This window comes from Melitaea cinxia, chromosome Z, assembly GCF_905220565.1.
Source record: "Melitaea cinxia chromosome Z, ilMelCinx1.1, whole genome shotgun sequence".
Lineage (NCBI taxonomy): Eukaryota > Metazoa > Arthropoda > Insecta > Lepidoptera > Nymphalidae > Melitaea > Melitaea cinxia.
Window position 1 is genome coordinate 11,931,924 of NC_059424.1, and position 20,486 is coordinate 11,952,409.

Sequence of the window (20,486 nt, forward strand, 5' to 3'; positions counted from 1 at the left end):
CGCATCAAAAAATTTAAAAAAAAAAAAAATCTTTTTTTTTCATTCAACATTAAACCAATAATCAAGTCTTGAGTTCGAATAATTTGGTATTTCAAAATAATACTTTAATTAAAGTTCATTAAAATAAATGTAAAACTTGCTAATTAATAATTAAAATGCCTGCATTCAAGCCGTTTATTATATAATTTTTGTATAACGTAGTAATATAAATATGGTTTACATACTATAAATTGGTGGTTGATAAAGTAAGTAGTAAAACAACCAACAAAAAAGAAAGGTAAAAAATTCAGTCAAAATAGTACATACTATAAATCGGTGTTTGATAAAGTAACACAACCAACTCAACCAACTGAACTAACAAAAAAGAAAGGTAAAAAATTCAGTCAAAATAGTGAAAACTAATAATTGCCAAAGTTTGGTTATTACGAAGTGGTTAGTGTACGTATCATTTAAAATTACTTTAAAAAAAAGATATTAACTGAATGTCTTTTGATGTTGGCCATAATTATAATTAATAAATATTTCAATTTAATAAATTTTTAGAATGATAAAAGCTTAAGGTTTATGATGTAAAATATAAATAATTTGAAATATTTTAAAGTTATAAATTTATCTAAAATTATTTAAAAAAAAAAAAAATAGATAATGGGTTGGCTACATATACATAAATTAAAGAGATTATACTTTACATGTAAAACATGTAATCCAAGTTTAAATTTAAAAATTAAAATGTAAATAAATACTATTTTCAATAACGATCTAAAACATAGAGTTAAATGGTATAAAAATATAATTATTAACGACATCTTTATTATTATTGCCAATTGTATTATTACTTACAATAAAATCTAACTTTTAAACTGGCCGCCATTATCTCGCGTCACTCTCATCATGGCGGAACGAAGTAAAATGAAGATTATTTTCAACATTCTTAATAAAGTTTGATTTCATAATATTAATGTAATTGTTTCAAAATTCGGTCACTACGCAACGGGGTTCATAGGGGTGGGCGGAAAAAAGCGATGGCGGAGAATAGAAGTTCGGACAACGTCGTTATGCCGGACATTACCGAAGTACACGACGCCGATCCTCTGGCGACAGCAGCCGAGCGCGATGCCGATTGTTCTGAAGGCAGTTCTGTTTTGTCTGGAGGAATAAAAACGGTTCGACGTTCCAGTGATACCAATGGAGTTGTTACTGTGCCCGTGTCGTTACCAGTCGGCACCCTTATTACGGGCACGGCCTTTAATGTTATCACTTCCGACCAGCTGCAGCATTTTAAGCCTATGATATGCGTCGACAATGGGTTTATATCAGGCGGATCCGTACCAGAAGACATAAAACCAACTCATATAGTTATCCAAAACACTCCATCCCCGCCACCCATTCGTGAACAGAAAGATCATACAGGATCCAATTCCTCTTCATCAAGATCTACTAGCAATCGGTCGTGGGTTGAAACTGCGAATATGCCTGTTCTCCCCATAAGATGTAAAAATACATCAGCGGAGCTTCATAAACAAAGGTTAGGTTCTGGTGGTCGTGGCAGATGTATTAGATATGGAATGGAATGGTATACACCTAGTGAGTTTGAAGCGCTCTGTGGTCGAGCTTCAAGTAAAGACTGGAAAAGGTCAATAAGATTTGGAGGCAGAAGTATACAGGCATTAATTGATGAAGGTATATTAACTCCCCATGCAACAAGTTGTACGTGTGGAGCATGCTGTGATGATCAGACGGGTAATTAGTTTTACAGTACAATAGTATCCATATTTAAGAAATTGTAAATAATTAACTTTTGTGATATTTTTCAGCAATGGGTCCTGTGAGGCTTTTTACGCCTTACAAGAGGAAAAGAAGAAATAACCAAGATGGTATGATTGTGGACATATATATTAATTAAAAGTGATATAAACTTTTTTTGTATAAAAAATAATATTTTGTAGGAACAGATGAAAAGAAAGCAAAAGTCAAATTAGAAAGTATTAGCGATGCTGAAGTTGACAATATCCATCAAACAAGTAGTAACAGCCACTCTAAAGAAGCATGGCAGACAATTGCCGAAGGCCTGGAGACTAACTCTGATTATCATTTGTTGGCTAGTCCTGAAACTAATCAAGATTCTACTGCAGGTAGTATATACAAATTAATGTTCATTATTTCACAAAACATAAATACATCATGTTATGATAAATTTAGGAATATAAATATGCTGTTTTAAACTTAGAAGCACTAGTTCGATAACTTATTCTCAAAACTATATCTAAAAATTATATGTAATATTTGTTCTGTAAGGGTCATATGTGCAGCTGCATTAAAAAAGTCTAGAATATTTTTTATAATTTTTTACTACACTTTGATGAACTCCATAGTGTGATAAATAAAATGTAAAGAAATTGCTTACATGCTAAGTTTTGCGATTTAACTTGTTTTTTAAACATTGTAATTCTGTTTGTTTATGAATTTATAATGTAGGCTAAGCATTAATAATTAAATATGTAAGAAAATCTAAGACATAGTCTCTGATTTAATTTGGCAAAGAAGTGTATTATTTTTTTTATTTAGGTTTGGGTTAATCTATAAAATACAATATCTATGTTGAGCTATGTGACATGTATTGGCTTCTAAGATGTTGTGCAATATTATATACTGGCGACCTGCTCTGGATCTCACAGTTGCAAAAACAATCAGTGTTCCTCTGCTATATTATAAACTAGCTGACCCGGCGAACTTCGTATCGCCTAACACAAACTTTATCTTATGGTATTAAAGTTCAAATTGACTTTTAAGTATTATCACAAATCTTTTGTATGGGAGTATAGAAAAGTGTTGTTTTTAGACTTTTTCAGGAAATTTAAAATTTTTTTTTTTAGAATTTTTCTTTCCGTAAGAACCATCCTCGTACTTCAAGGAATATTTTAAAAAAATAATTAGCGAAATCGGTCCAACCGTTCTCGAGTTTTGCGCTTAGCAACACATTCAGCGACTCATTTTTATATTATAGATGTATTATACATATAACCTTCCTCTGGAATTACCTTTTACTAAAGAAAACCACCATCAAAATACATTGCATATTTTTAAATATCTAAACGGGAAGCGACTTTGTTTTATAAAATCTAATAATGATGTACAAATACCTTGTTTTTAAAAAAAGTTTACCTACTTTCATTTTAAAATTATTCTTAATTCAATCACTGTTAGTTATTCAAATTTAATAAGAAGTCCCACACTGTTGAATATGGAGAACATATGTGTATTTTTGTACTTTTTGACATATATTATACTGCACTTTTTAAAACGTCGACATTATAATCATGCAAAAATACAAATTTATATCAAAACTATTAAATTGTATATTTTGTACTATTTTTGTGGCTTGTGTTATGTTGCCATGCGAATTGTCAAACATAGGAAGTTAAAATATTCTTTGTTTTCTGAAATAAAATAAAAAAATCTTTTTTTATTCTATAAGAACTAATGATTATTATAAAACTTAAATATTAATAGTTGTATATCATCATTATCTATAGCATAATTGTGATATATGGTCACTAAAGGAAAACTAATATTTATAACCTAATTATATAGAAACTTTAATTCTTAGAGTCTAATAAATACTTAGACTGATAGATATGTGTACAAATACAGAATATTTGCATTACATTGCATCTAGCCAAAACTGAATGCAAAGCTGTTGCTGTTAAAGGTACATTTGTCCCCAAAATGAAAGTTTGGCATGTGACATTTTTGCAATGCGATCTGCTTTAAACAAATAACAATGCATAAACTACGAACTTTATTCTCTTCATATTTGGACTTAAAAAATATGATCATATTTCTGAGTTTCGCAAAAAGCATACGTGTATGATTGATATGTATATATTTTGTACGTACACCTCCATGCCGTATAATTCTTTTGCCATGCCCTTTTCATGCTAGAGGTTGTCTGGAAGAGATCGCTCTTAGCGATAAGACTGCCTTTTGTACATGTCTATATTTTCTTTCTTTTGATGTAATTTTTTTTCTCTGATAGTGTACAATTAATAGTATTTCTATTTGTATTTTTCTGTTCATATGAATATAATTTTGTGAAGCTATATGTGCCTTACGAAAGCATCCCTTTAACTTTTTAGTCGTTCCGGATATGAGTAAAGTTTTGAAACGCCTGGAGGATATTGGACAGAATTTATCACGACTTTCTAGTGAATTTAAGCAATGTGTTGAAGATGTTAGACTAGTGAGTACCAGGCATCTTGAGCGTCTCGAACAAGAACGTGCTTCTGCTATACTTGCAGCAAGTGTGGACGCTCAAGTAGAAGCTGAGCAAGTCTCACTGCATAATGTTGATGAATCTGAGTCCAAAAAGGTAAATTATATATTACTTTAAGTATGTAACTAGCTTTAACTCCATACTGTTTATATGTGGAGATAGAAATTAGATATCTTTATTTATTAATTACTGTTTGCACACCAAAAGATAGTCCAGCAGTAGCCAAACTTTTTTTTAGTGACAGTACTATTCACAAAGATTCAGCGGTTGCTGGACTAATAGATAAACTTTTTAAAGTCATCCAAAAATAAAAGTCTTATTTTGTAAACAAATATGGCGGAATGGGTAACCATAGTGTGTGTGTGTGTGTGGGTCTTCCTGACAGGCCTGAGGGTCTGTCCAGGTACAGGCCTCGAGGTTGCCCTCTTTACCCGGGCTATCTTCACCGGGGCTTCACCTCCGGGGTCACATCATTTTGTCCCTATTGGGCCAGGGTCTCATTGCCCTTGGGGTCTACGCCTTATTTTGTTATACACTATCTATACCGTCGGTTGGTCCATGGGTAATGGTAACCATAGACTACTATAGTACTGTGATATATGTTGATAAATGTAGATGTCGGTAATTTTATATACAAATAGTTTTTGATAAAATGAACAATATAAGACTATATTATGTTATGTTGTGGCCTCGGTTTTCCGCATTTAGACACAAAGGTGGTCCATTATGCGTGAAAAAAGTGTTGAGTAGTTCAGCCAGCCCAGCTTCTTCCAGAAGCTCAGAAGCCTCTTGGGGCATTCACAAGCTTCTCGGAACGTTCTTATTTCCCTAAGGATGGTCGCCCGTTGTGCGGCCACTTCCTCGCATTCCAGGATCACGTGGGCGGCTGTTTCTTCAGCAGCCAGACATCCCTTGCAAAGAGGACTGTCCGTTCCATTAATAATAAATAGTTGGTGAGTGATTGCCATGTGGCCGGTAATCGTGCCAACAACTATTCTGTTGTCCAGACAGTTTAGACTGAGCAGTCGGCACGATAAGTGCGGTGATACTTCCGTGAGTATCATTTTGGACTGTCTACAGCTGGTTTGGTTTGTCCAAAGGGGTGAGTTGCATGTGTGCGTTGTCTTACTCACGAGCACAGTTGTCCAAATGGTAGCGGCATTAAGATGGTTGGGCCGGCAACCTTTGTATTGGACCCCTGTCTTGCAAGCTCATCGGCGGCATCCTTTCCGTGTGATCCGCTATGTTCTTTTATCCACTGGAGGATACTCTTTATGTGTGGCCAATACTTCCAGGGTTTGATGACATTCGTATATAAGACTAGAGTTAATCGAATTGCTCCCTAGTGCTTTAAATACAGCCATGCTGTGCGACAGAATATGGATGTTGCAATCCTTAATGCCTTTTGACAGGACGGCGGTGGCTGCGTGGGTTATCGCAACACACTCGCATTGGAAGATGGAGCTGTGTTGACCCAGCGTTAGTGATAATTTGATATTAAGGTCTTGTAAGGTGGTACACTCCGGCACGGGTCCCAGACCCCATTTTGGAGTGTAAATGCAGACTTCGCGTATGCCGGACTGGTGTCTTTCAGCCTCAAATAGTTGTATATGGTATTTTCTTATAAAATATGTTGTTTGGGAATCCTATCACATGGAGCAGCAAATAGTGGCTCATAGCTCACAAGGCTGCTCCAGTTTATTGTGTGGACCCTCCTGGTTACACCACAAGCCCAAGTGTTTTAGCCTGATAGCTGACATAGTCGCTTTCTGTTGTATAAACAGATCAAGCGGTGCCAGATCAAGCATAACCTCAAGAGCTGCCGTGGGGGCGGTACGCATGCAGCCAGTTATTGCAGAGCATGCTATTCTCTGAAACCGCTGGAGCTTATTTTTAACGGTTGTAAGACCCCCCCCCCCTCCCTGCGGACATCCTCTCGCTACAACGCCTCTAGTTGTTTCATTCACAGTGAATTGGATGGCCTTGTACTTTGGCATGCTGTCCATCCACCTGGCAATTGTGTTATTGACTCCATGCATAGTAAGGGCCCGGCTTATGCTGGTAAACTTAGTTTTATCAAAGGCCCCTTCGATATCGATAAAGGCGCCTAGGGTTGATGTCTTGTGGTGGAGATTGCCCTCTATGTAGGATATAACCTTATGTATGGCAGAGTCTGTTGATTTGCCCGTTGAGTAGGCGTGCTGGTTGGGATTCAGAGGTTGTCCAACTCAACAGCTCCCGATCTATAAGCCTTTCCAGAACTTTCAATAGAAAGGAGGTAAGGCTAATAGGTCTAAATTATTTTGGTTGCGAGTAGTCTCCTTTCCCGGGTTTGGGTATGAAGACTACCTTGACTTCACTCCATGCCTTAGGAGTGTAGCAGTAAGCTAGGCAACTCCTATATATGGAGACAAAGTGGTCGATTAGTTTCCTATCACTCCATCTTAGCAGGCCTGGAAATACCTTATCCAGTCCTGCCGACTTGTTTGGTAGGAAACTGTTGATGGCCTATATTACTTTGTCATGTATGACAATTTTCTTGGCTAGTCTACCATTACAGGTGTCTTCTTTGGTTCTTCCTACCATGCCACATTTCCTTCGATTTGGCATTTGGATTTAGAGGGTGCAGTCTGCATGCACGTTTCAAATTAGATTTCTGAAATTACTTTTCGGTACCTATTTGAGGTTACTCTGTGTTGTGACAAATTTTACTCTTGTGGTGTGACAGCCTTTTCATGCATCGCCATCGCATTAAAACATTTTCTACTTAGAAACTAATGAAAGTACAGGGAAATGGGGAAATCAATATTTAAAGTATAATTTCTATTCGGGGCACTATGCCTTAGCTGGGGCTCCACACTATCGTATATTAACTCCTTTAAAAAAAGTATTTGCAATTTGATGACAAAGAAAGAAAGAAAGAAAGAAAAGTTATTTATTGGCCTCATTATAAACAATTACATCCTGCACAGTAAAACAAAGTAATCAAAATAAAAAACCAGAAAGAAACGAACACAGTGGCAAGATTATAAATTTAAAAACATAAAACAAGTTCAAGAAGGCCAACCAGGTCTCTGCCTCAGCATTGCTTAGAAGCAAATGTTTACTGCTAAGGCGCTGTGCTTTTGTCAGAGCCTGCATTGATGACATCAGATGTCAAATGCCATAAGAACACACTAAACATAGAAATAATAATAAAAAATAATAAAAATAGATAATAAAAGCATAATCACATAGTCCCTTTCATTAAAAAAATAATTTGATTATTATAATTAATTTGATTCGACTCACAACAGATGCTCATTTATATCTTGCTTACAATGCGAATAAATAAAAATAGTAAACTGAATACATAAAAATAAAAATAAAAACTAAAAATACTGAAATAATAACTTATAATATAATAAATAATATGCATGAAACACTAAAAGTATTTTCAATAAGATTAAAAGCAAATGTTACCACAGATGAAGACATAACGTTCTTATTGATAATAATTATGTTTGCTGGCAAAAAAAAACGACTTCAATTACATCGACAGTAATACAACGTAGGTAGACGAATAAATAGTCAAGTAAATACGCATTATCAAAGATTACTCCAAAAGTTGTAATCAGATGTCGATGAAATTTAAATGTAACCACATGATAAATATTGGCTTTCGTTTAAATTAAAAATCATCAAAATCGGTACACTCAGTAAAAAGTTATGCAGATTTTCGAGGGTTTCCCTCGATTTCTCTGGGATCTCATCATCAGATCCTGGTTTCCTTATCATGGTACCACACTTAGGATTGTTGTTGTTGTTGTTGTTCACGGGCTCTTTTCCGCAACTCGACGTCTTGGTGCGCCTTTTTTGCGTGATGGGCTGGTGGGCTAACACACTTAGGATATCTACTTTCCAACAAAAAAAGAATTATCAAAATCGGTTCATAAACAACGAGATTTAAAAAAGTTCGAGCTAAAACGCTGTTATTTTGTTTGAATATCATTGATCTCGACTTTTTATCGATATGAAAGAACGTTGCAGCCCTAAAACCTTTTTACATGTTATAATATTATTGTTCATATTACAATCGTTTTTGGTCAATGTCCTGCTTTGGATACATTTACAAAGTTGTACGGAAACCGGGGATCACACCGCTTATTCCCACCCAATATCACAGGGAGAAGGTAGTGGCTGAAAAACAGCGCTGCATGGGACTTTAGTCCTGTGTCAGCTGAAGCTGAGCCACTTCCTGTTGCCTATTCATATTTTATATTTTGTCAAATTTTAATGTATGTTATGTTTTCATGTTTCTTTTATGTATGTTTACTTAACGTGTTATTTTAACTTGTATATATGTGGCAATAAATTCATTTTATTATTATTATTATTAAAAACTAAAGACAATACAGTAATGATAAATGTCACTTGTAAGTTTGAGGTAGCAGCAAATTCGGTTTTCTGCTAAAAATATTAGTTTGACGATAAAATAGACGTATAATTACAAAAATAATGGTACTTCATGTGATTACCCAGATGCTACAATAATTGTCTAGTAGCCATTGTGTGTGAATACACAGGGAATGCATATTTTTCTTCCGGTAAGGGGTTTGTTTACATAATAAGACTTTTATTTTTGGATGGAGTTAAACTGGATTTGTTCTTACAGTAAAAAGGATATTACTTCCTAAAGAAACCCAACAATGATCCCTATAGATGGACTGGTGTGGTTACATTTTTATTATATGTATAATATATCCATCCGTCCGTCCGTCCGTCGTTTTTTGCTCGATATCAACAGGTAGGCACTTGAAATATTTACAAAATACTCAGTTGTATTTTACTTTAATAATAAATAATAAAAAAAAATATTTAGACAAAAATAATTTGTCTTAATATTTTACCTACTCAATGGTAAGGAACCCTTCATGCGCAAGTCCGACTCGCATTTGGCCGGTTTTTGAAATAGAAAAATGTGTAAAACTAATTAAAAATGTTTAAATTTTAGTGTGCTAATTGCAACCGTGAAGCATCGGCAGAATGTTCACTGTGTAGAAGGACACCATATTGCTCTACATATTGCCAGAAAAAAGATTGGGCATCTCACCAGATTGAATGCTTACGTTCTGTGCCTACAATACACACAGATTCACAACAACACCAGTCGATCATGCTCATCGTTGAGAGTCAACATCAATAGTATTCAGCACCTGGTAAAATATAATTTTGTTTGCTAAGTTTTGTTTTATATTTTAAACATACTTATATTTCTTGTAAATGACAATCAAATGGGTCAAATATTATTAATTAACATTTATGTTACCAAGTTGGTATCATTTTTGTTATTTTTGCATATCAATAAATTGATTATACTAACTGATGTTTTAACATACGAGGGTGCGTTTTTAAGTTCGCGGAATGAGAGGGTTGAAGGGGGGGGGGGGTTGATTAGGTTCATAAGGATCGTAACGTGTTTAGTGACTCATAATTAGTATAATACGAGATTTCATTGTTATTAGACTATTAGTCTTTGAGCTATCGCCAACCAAGCAACATAATCAGGAGTGAAAAGTGAAATATGGAAAAAATTGAATATCGTGCCGTTATAAAGTTCCTTACCAAGCACGGAAAATCAGTTGCGACCATAATGGATGAGATGTCATCGGTTTACGGTGACTCTTGTCCAGGAAAAACCATGGTGTACAAGTGGCACAGTTTGTTTAAAAAAGGAAGGGAATCCCTTGAAGACGACCCGAGGCCGGGCAGGAGCATCGAGGTGACCACGCCAGAACTTATCCAAAAAGTCGAAAAACTTGTACTCAACGATGCTCGACTAAAGAAGAAACAACTCGCAGAAATGGTTGGCGTATCCGATACAACCATTTTTAAAATCCTGCACGATCATCTTGGCATGACTAAGGTCAGCGCAAGATGGGTACCGAGAATGCTCACGCCGCCGCAAAAACAACAACGGGTAGAGTGTTCACGTGTATTTTTGGACCTCTGCAATGAAGACAAGGATGGTGTATTGAGTCGGAATTGTTACTGGAGACGAAACTTGGGTTCATCATTATGAACCTGAGTCGAATCAAGACTCTATGCAGTGGCATAAAAAGGTCACAGCACCTCCCAAGAAGTTAAAGGTGTCACAGTCAGCTGGGAAAGTCATGGCAACGGTCTTTTGGGACTCAGAAGGAATATTATTGATTGATTATAAAGATAAAGGTGTTTCTATAACTGGAAAATACTACGCTTCAATATTAGAGCGATTAAAAGAAGCCAATAAATAGAAAAGACGGGGAAAATTGCCGAAAAGTGTGCTGCTTTTGCACGGTAATGCGCCCGTCCACGAGAGCCGCGTTGCGTTGGCTGCTTAAAGTGGGCTTCGATATTTTGAACCACCCACCCTACAGCCCAGACCTGGCCCCGAGTGATTATTACATGTTTCCAAAAATGAAAAAAGAGCTTCGATGTAAAAAATTTACCTCCGATCGTGAAGTTAAGGAGGCAGTTTCAGCGTACTTTGAGGACAAAGATAAAACATTTTTTTATGAGGGTATAAATAAATTAATTGAAAGATTTGAAAAATGTGTCCGTCTTGCAGGTGAATATATTGAAAAGGAAAAATAATTTGGTTTTTTTATTTCAACCCCTTACCCTTCATTCTGCGAACATAAAAACGCTCCCTCGTAATTTTAAAAATGGTTATGAAACACCTTACAGAAAAGGACATTAACAGGAGTTGGTTTTGTTTTTTAAGAAAAAAAGTAAAGTTAAGTAAGATTATTTAAGCAAGTGAAACTATTCCTTTAAATTCTGTATATGATCTATGTATGATTTTTCTACTTCCATTCAGATTGTTTTTATACTTTGAAAACTTCTGTACAATCATAAAATTGTAGGATTTTTAATTTTTTTTTGGATTAAAAATAGAAATTTTATATATAAAATTCTCGTATCACAATGTTAGTTACCATACTCCTCCAAAACGGCTGGACTGACTTTTATAAAATTTTGTGTGCATATCGGGTAGGTCTAAGAATCGGGCAATATCTATTTTTCAAACCCCTAAGTTGTGGAGGGGGGTTAAGGGGGTTAATATATGGAAAAACAACGTTTGCGGGGTGAGCTAGTAAATACATAACTAATATTAGACCACTGATCTTAGTATTAGTTTATTCATTACTGTACACATTGTAAAATTCATTTTGTCAATCCAAATCTTTCTAAGCAATAAAATATTTTTTTGAAAATTATTCCAATGACAAAAGGTAGTGAAATTCTACCAGTAATGCTAATACAAAAATCAATGATATAATTTTTTTTTTTATTATAGTTTTTTACTTTACTAGTATACCATCTTAAAATCATTATGACAGCAATAGCAAAAGCAAACCATAGTCGGCAACAATACTTTGTTGACCGTATGCTTTGAATTTTTATATTGCTTATGGCAGTGAAATTCTTTTGTTTATATTGTATGTACAAAAATAATATGATTAATTTCTCTTTCCAGCGAGCTCTCGACAAGAATCAGTGATAAAAAGAATATGACGAGATCTTTCGAGGTAAACTATTTTATGCAAATAGTTTAAATCAAAACTACACACATACTTTTGAAAAGTGTGAAAATCACCAACAAGTGTTGATAAAATGATTGGTACTTGTAATAGCCGAAAGAAATAGTATTCGTTGTAAATTGAATTATTTGTTTTGATGTCTGTAGTGCTTTATGGTCGGTAATAACCTGTGTTCTGACTGCCATTGCAATAATAATATTATCAATCAATTTTCAAATATTAAACCAAACAATATTTTAATTAAAGTAAAAATTTGTTAAATGCCATATAGATATATCAGCAGCTGACTAATGCCTACTTTGCTCATCAATAAAAAAAAAATCTGCCCAACTGTACCTGTAGGTTAGGTTATTGAGATCGGTCATTGAAAAGGACAATTCGCTGTAGAAGTTATAAAGACATTTAAATTTAGCTACTAATAAGCTATTACTATAATATTGTTATAATACATTTTTTTTATTTCACCATTTGTAAAATGGTGATTTTTTCTAGTATTTAGCTAGGCAAACTTTAAGATAGTAAAATTACCCACTTTCTGGGTTAATTTCGAGAGTGTTACCGAATTTAGTTGTTAATGTAAATATGTATGATTAAGTTTTATTTTGCAGTACATTCTGATAACTAATGTATGTATATATAGTTGTTAGTAAGGGTCGACCGAGACAGGTTTTTCGTTCTCGGTCGAGACCGAGACTATATTTAAGAATGTAATAATATATTTTTTTTATATAGTTTTAATAGTTAAAATTGAACAACATGCTGCTGCTGTGTGGCTACGGCAGCTTAGAATGTAGCCACCCTCTCTCTTCCCGTGGATATCGTAAGAGGCGACAAAGGGATAACAAAGTTTCGTTACCATCATGAAACTGGTGAAGCGTACAGATGGCGGGATAACCGTCCAACTGCTCGGCTTCGGCTTCAAATGCACAGACCGAAGACGGTCTTCGGTGCGACAAAGCCAGCCATGCGGTTACCAACCCGCCTGCTCAGTGTGGTGACTACGGGTGAAACAACATGATGTTGTAGTACATAAAAAGCAATTTTTCTCCGTTTTCACCCTTCAGAAAGTGTCGCCTCACGTCGTCGTCCAAACTTTTTTGCTGCAGGCCTAAGTACTTGATATGGTGACGAATACCAATACTCAAATATATTAGCATTTCTTTGCAGTCTTGGCTATCAAGAGCTATTTCTATCACAGCACTTGAACTGCTTTCATCACTGGTCATTGGGTCATCTCCAAAGTCTATGAAATCATAAGCTGCCCATAAGTTGGATTTATCTGTTGCAGCCATGTTTGACTTATCACAATCGATAGCTCCCTAACGCACTGACACTAAGTGACGAATGTGGACGTGCGCCGTAGATTTGAATCCCATTATCCTATACCGAGAAGTTCGGCGAGAAGACCGAGATCTCGGTCGACCCTTAGTTGTTAGTGTTACATTCATTGTGGGTCACCTCACTGTGCCTCAGAGAGTACGTTAAGCTAATTATTTAATTAATTAACATGTTAAGCTGTCGGTCCCATTTGTTATGTACACCTAATACCGATTGTAGTACTCATCATAGCCGGGAATATATCCACCAACCCGTATTGGAGCAGCGTGGTGGATTAAGCTCTGATTCTTCTCCTACATGGGGAAAGAGGCCTTTGTCCTGCAGTGATATATTACAGATTGAAGCGCTACATTTATTGTATGTAGTAATTACCGTTTTAAACGCTTTGTGCATCTTTGTACATTAATAAATTCAGATTCATTTATGCACCTAGAAATAATTAAATCAGACAAAAATATCTGCGTTTAAATGAAAAGCATGTATTAAGATTTCGTAATACCTTTATTGCAAAATTTAATTATAATTATAGAAATATATATATTTCTTTGCTATAATCCTACATACATACAATTTTATAATTTTGAAAAAAAAAAGTAGCTATGGCTATTATTTCTCTGATAATGAATTAAAAATTATAATTTCAATTTAAATTTAATCTTAGCTCTATCATGGTTATATAATTACTTACATAGTAATGCACTGGATATTGCACTAGTAGCACCAATTTAGCATTAAGGCTAATTTTTTTTTTTGTTACATTATTTCATAAATAGTCAGAGGTTAGTCAGGTTTCTTTATTTTAATTGGCGATCTGGGCTTTTAGAATATTACAAAGGAATAAAATAATTATCCTAGCTCTGTAACTATAAATTCCTATTTCTAATACACACTAACTACCTGGTAGGTAAACTAGTAGGGTAGGTAGTAGGTAGCACCCATGTAGATTTTTTTACCTACACATGAAAATTATTGTGAATTATTTAATTATAAGTAAAAATAAATGTACGGTGTTGGGGGGTGTGAAATTATCAAACGTTGGATACTTTCTATTACTTTAAGAACTTTGTTAATTCATTTTCGCAACGTACACATTAGATTCTATAATAATAGAAGGTAAAATGTTGCATACATTTTTAGTAAAGTGAAGATTACTCAACATATTTTAAAAATAAATTTGTAAAAAAAAAAAAATGAATTAGTTGGATGATCGAATGTAATTTTCTTTGCACAAAAATTTTGTTTCCATGTTGACGGCCAAACGATACGCCTTCGAAAAATCGAGATGATCCTCTTGAAATAAACGCTGCCGTATCGCTTCACATTGTATACTATATACAAATTGATCGCTCAGGATTTTTTCCAACCACGTCCCGAACTCACAGGTTTTAGACAGTTTTTTTAACACAGCTACATATTCCGCTAACGATTCACCGTTCATTTGCTTCGTATGTCGAAACCTAAACCGTTCTGCTATAACACTCGGCTTGGGTTGCAAGTGTTTTTTTTAGAATTTTAGTCAACTGTTCGAATGTTTTATATGACGGTTTGTCTGGGGTACACAAATCTACCAATAATTCGTAGCACTCTAATCCGACTACGGTGATTAGCGTTGGCACTTTTAGCTCGCTCGCTATCTTATTAACAATAAAATACTGTTCTAGACGCTCCACATATAACCGCCAATTGTCCGACCGCACATTAAATTCCGCGATTTTACCGATCGACATTTTTATATTATAACACTAATAATAATTTTATAAGATGCGTAAGTCCACTCGTCGCCACTGAGAAATATCTAGCCGTATATTATATTAATTAACTGGGACAAAGGAAACACACGTAAGCACTTGGTTGACCGTTTATTAGTACTAAAAAAACAAGTTCTAAATAAATACCCCCCCGATTTAAATATATAGAAATAATGTTTCTACCGTGCAAACTATATATATTACACTTAGTTTCGTCAATCATAGTCCTTTAAGTCTGTTCCAGACGATTCAAGCGGTGCCTGAAATGCACTTTTTCTGATATTTGAACATGCCTATACAGAAGCGGCAGACTCTATCACACACCGAACAGGGAAAATATGCGCTAGTGTCATTATTATCGCTGTTTTGATGTTTCTTGTTTCTCATATCCGATAAGAATCCAAACCAGGCTTCATCGTGATGTTTTTGATCATCCTTCACGCTTACACGTCATTGGTCTCTGTTCTCGGCTAATTTTTCCTAGCTATTGTGGTTTATGTTAAAAGTCTTTAAAACGAAGCAAAGGCCTCATAACATCCCTCTTTGCATTCGCAACTGCGCCAAGCATGGTGTGCCGTGAAAGTCGAGAAGAAACGGGTTGCTACAACTTATAAGCCGGAAACTTAAAAAGTTTCGTCCATCTTGTAAATAATCCGTTATTAATGAACGTATTTATTGACACATGCAGAAATATTTAAACTTGTTTGATACTTTATAAGAAGACCGACCACTCTGAACTTACACTAATCTAGTCCCTTTTTTAACCGACTTTAACAAAGAAGGAGGTTACTCAATTCGATCGTATATTTTTTTAACCCACTTCAAAAAAAGGAGGAGGTTACTCAATTCGACCGTATATATTTTTTTATGTATGTTAGGGGGGATAACTTCGTAGTTTATGAATCGATTTTGATAATTCTTTTTTTTGTTGGAAAGGAGATATCTCTGGTGTGGTACCATGTAAGGAAACCAGGATCTGATGATGGGATCCCAGAGAAATCGAGAAAAACTCGAAAATCCGCATAACTTTTTACTGGGTGTACCATTTTGATGATTTTTAATTTATACGAAAGCCAATATTTATCATGTGGTTACATTTAAATTTCATCGAGATCTGATTACAACTTTTGGAGTAATCTTTGATAATGCGTATTTACTTGACTATTTTTTCATCTACCTCCGTTGTATTATTTGTCGCAAACACAATTATTTCGTTTATTGACAAAAGCATATATATATTTTTTGTTCTTGTAAATTAAACTTCTGCGCTCATTGGTTTTATAACTTTTAACAAAAACACTGATAATATTTAGTGTTAGTCGAATTGAAGTTTACAATGTTACGTAAAACCATAAAACTAATTTTGCTGTCTTTACTTAAGGCGGATTTATATTTGACTGACGTGTCGTGTCGATCGATCAGAACAGAATCGATATCATATCATTTTGTATAACAACGTTTACAGTGATGTGTGGGGACATGTCGTGACGGCTTCTGATGTGTCGCATCAGAACCGGTCCCGGTTCGCGTCAGACTAGCGGGAGTGCTGAAACGGCGCCATCACGACACGTCAGATTAATGTGCGCGGACGGCAGTGCTGTGTTATGATGCGTCAGCGACGTTTGTTTATTTACGTAAATTGTAAAATGATTGGATTAATCCAAATCTCCTTCTCTTTCTTCCTTTTTTTTTAAAAGAGGTGCCAGCATTCAAAAATTCAATAATTTCTTCAAAATCTGAATCAGAATCCGATGACTCATAGAAGAACATTTCAAACGTTTGACCTTTTCTACAGCTGCAGCTGTATTGATTCAAAATATTGTTCTGATGTGCTAGAACACGACATATAATGTAAACGCTAGCTATCACGTTATGACACACGTGTCGTCACGTCAGTCAAATATAAATCCGCCTTTTACAGTTATGGTAATATTTTATAATAATTTAATACCCAATATAATCAACCGGCAATAATAACATTATTTTTACTGCAAAGCCTCTTTTTTCTTTCCACTTTTTCTTTCCAGATTTCGGAAAATTATCATATTTTAATATTAAAAACTGAGTGAAAGTTAATATTAAAGGAAATAGCTCTTAAAAATATTATTAAAATTTTAAATAGAATAATAATAATAATCATAATAATAATCTAACTTTGTAGTAAGTAGGTAGACAAGTTTACGGGAGCGCGAAAGGGCTTTTTTAAAAAAATATTACATTAATTAAACTAAAACTATTTAATTAAAAATTAATTAAAATTACAGTGGACACGTCCGAGCAGAATTACATGCTCTGGATTAATCGTTGATTTAATTCTAATTAAACTTTCTCAAGACATATGATCCCAAAGCATGAGGCAACGTGAGATATCATTTGTTATTCCTATTCCGCTGATTAAGCATTTACTTGTATTGTTCTCATGCTTTGGTCCAACATAACTCTTCCCCCCTTAAGTTCGAAACCGTCGGAAGAATTTGACTTCTGAAGGTTTCGACCCTTGCTTAAAATTTTATTCTTAACACTTTTTATAACTAAAATTAAACAAATAGTAATTAATATAAGATATAAAATTAGAGTTCCTACACTGACACTGTTAACTTTTATTATTGATTTAATTTCACTTTCACTTTCACTTTCACTTGAACTTTTCATTTTTAAGGCCGCAGATAGATACTTTATGTCATCCAAATTAATTCCCTTAATATCAATCGGATCGACAGGAATATGGATTTCCTTCTTTGGGTGAGGTAAATTAATAATAGGTGTCACCTTGTATTCAAATTTTTCCAATGTGTGTTGAAGATAATATAAATGAAGATCATTAAGTAGAATCTCGCAGCCAGGATCTATTTGAACGAGATAAGTTCCCATCATAGATGTTTTTGTTATATCGTTTTCACATTTGTAAGACATTACTTCCTTATTTCGTGAATATATTATCCAACGGGCAGAAGAAAGACGTTGTGCTTTAACTTCTTCGATATTAACTACTCGTCTATGACATTGAGTTAAGTCATTGTGAAATTGCATCAATTGTTCCATACACGTTATCGTTGAGTAAGGGATAAAATTATGTTCAGTGCATATGTACTGATTATCGCCGAACACATGTTGACACGGAGACGCGACCGGAAAGTACTTCGAACCTTTCACCATAAGGAAGGGATATTCGGGAATAATAATGAAAGTTTTGTTTTTAATTTGATCAAAAATAGGCAATGAATAAATTTTATAATAATTATACGTATTATTATCTGTAAGAGGAACTTCTATTATAAATGTTATCTGGTTTCCTTTTACATACGCCTTAACAGACAATGTTCGCTCTATTTTAATTATATTACTTTCTGTTACAGGATACAATAAACTATGATATTTTTCTATAGAAGAAAATATGTAAAACAATTCAGTAGAATTAATTATTGATTGATGTAGCACAGAAATTTTACTAAAGGCTAAGGCTGTCTCAATTTCATTGAGTGTTATATATATTGAACGGAAATTATTAATAAACGTACTATACATACTTAGAACATAAGTGGAATATATTGAGTTTTCTTCTTTTGTCACCATGTCTTTCAACATACTTTCTACGCGTTTTAAACGTTCATTAATAATTAAAGAATTGTTATATAAAATTTCTGTACTATTAATAGAATAATCCAACATTTTGGAAACCAGGGTAATTTTATTATCGATTAAATTTTGTTTGTTATATAATTTGTTAATAAGATTATCATAGTAAAGCGCGTCTTCGTGATCTAAGTTACCAGTTATCGATTTTATAATAGAACCTACGGGATTAAGCAAACCTCTTCGAAATCTTTTTGTTGGTGCTATCTGTTTTGCCTTTTCTATAGTTATATCTTTTAAATATTCTACTTGCATTTTCATATTACTAAATTCATACATATAAGGTTTATCTATATTAATTACTCTATTAAAATCACTATACTTATTTATATTAAACTCTAAATCGACAAATATAGAACTTAAATCTAATACTTTTATGATTAACCACTTATTTTCTTGTTTATAGGCCTGACCTTGTTTGACAGGCAACAGGCCTGGGTTACCTTCAATCTTTTGAAGTTGAAGGGATTGGGTCTCCTTCATCATCGCCAGGGCGATTAAGCATCACCTGTGGAGGTCGTTTTATATTTTTTAATGGAACCTTAGTTCTCCGCTTTCTAATCTTTACAGGCACTAAATTACGATTTATTATACGTTTGATACATTCTTTTATATTAATAGTGCCTTTCTTAAATAAGGAAATTATTATATTTGCGAAATCTTTCCTATGTTCCTGATGTTCAAAATATATAAAATATTTAATTTTGGGCCGGATATACTCTTTAAGGAATTGTTTTATTAATTGTAAATTATTTAAGGGTAAGAAAACTTCGAGAATTTTCTGTTTTGACCTTGTTAAATCTTTAACCTGAATTTCGTTTTTAAGCCACGAAAATACTAATATCTGATTAGGCTTAGTATTGATAGCTTCATGTAAAATTGGAATACTAGAAGAATCACGTTCTACATTTGAGTGGACTGTCTCAATACTAGTGCTAGAATCAGAATGATCTGGAGGTTCGATTTCAGATAAATCTCTAGGACTTGCTGATATTGTCGCCTCCGAGTCAGTTACAGTTAAAGTTCTAGAATCGTCTGTATTACATTTTGGGGATAATTCTAACATTGTGTCTGTCTCTGTCACGTCACGTAAATGTTCTTGAAGTTGAGATTCTCTATCATCAACACTTACTGACAAAGAAGTATTATCATCTGACTCTATTGCATTTAATTTTATACATATGGAAAAATTTTCTTCCTGTTCATCATTATCAAGGTCACTAGAATTTCCTTCGTCAGTCAGCTCGTCTGTTTGTTCTATATTGTATGTTACGTCATACATGTTGTAGTTATAATCATGAATATATGTTTTATTAATCGGGAAACTCGGTTTATTATTAGTTACCGTTCTCATTGAAACGTCATTTTGTCCTTGTCCGTCTGGTCTAAAATTATGCTTATAACCAAATTGTGTCGGGGGTTTATAATGATTATTATTAAATGAAGGACGATACCCTAATTGTTGTACAGGACGATGTCCGTACTGAGGATTAACTCTTGGTGTTGGTATTTGTGGTCCTTTATAAAAATTTGGACTAAAGCCTGTAAGCATTGGCATATGTACCTTTTGATTTCCTTGAGGTATTCCAAATTTATATTGAGGTTGTTGATTGTGTGAATTAAATGGCATAGGTATATTAGGTTTAGTAGCAAAATTTAATTTTGAATGTAATAAATTTGAAAATTCGTTACGTTGATTATACTGTTCGTAAAAGTTTAATTCTTCTAAAACAATACTTAACGCAGATTCTAATGATGTCGGTGATTTTAATCTAACTATTCTAACCATATTTTCGGGTAAATTATAAAGAAAAACGTTAAGGGATGTATTATTGTAAATGACTATTTTACTTTGCCTAATATCCTCGTTTAATATTTGATTAACCTTAGATAATAAAACAGAACGCACTGATTGAATTCTATTACAAA

At 34.0% G+C, this 20,486-nt stretch overlaps 1 protein-coding gene across 1 annotated transcript; it reads left to right on the forward strand.

The window, feature by feature from the left end:
• The first annotated feature begins 874 nt into the window (after positions 1-874).
• LOC123668599 (deformed epidermal autoregulatory factor 1) lies at positions 875-11,962 on the forward strand. The gene is made up of 6 exons (XM_045602324.1): positions 875-1,740; positions 1,815-1,874; positions 1,947-2,132; positions 4,137-4,369; positions 9,267-9,471; positions 11,775-11,962. The coding sequence occupies exons 1-5, from the start codon at positions 1,023-1,025 to the stop codon at positions 9,456-9,458; spliced, it is 1,389 nt and encodes a 462-aa protein (XP_045458280.1). The 5' UTR covers positions 875-1,022; the 3' UTR covers positions 9,459-9,471; positions 11,775-11,962.
• Positions 11,963-20,486: the final 8,524 nt, after the last annotated feature.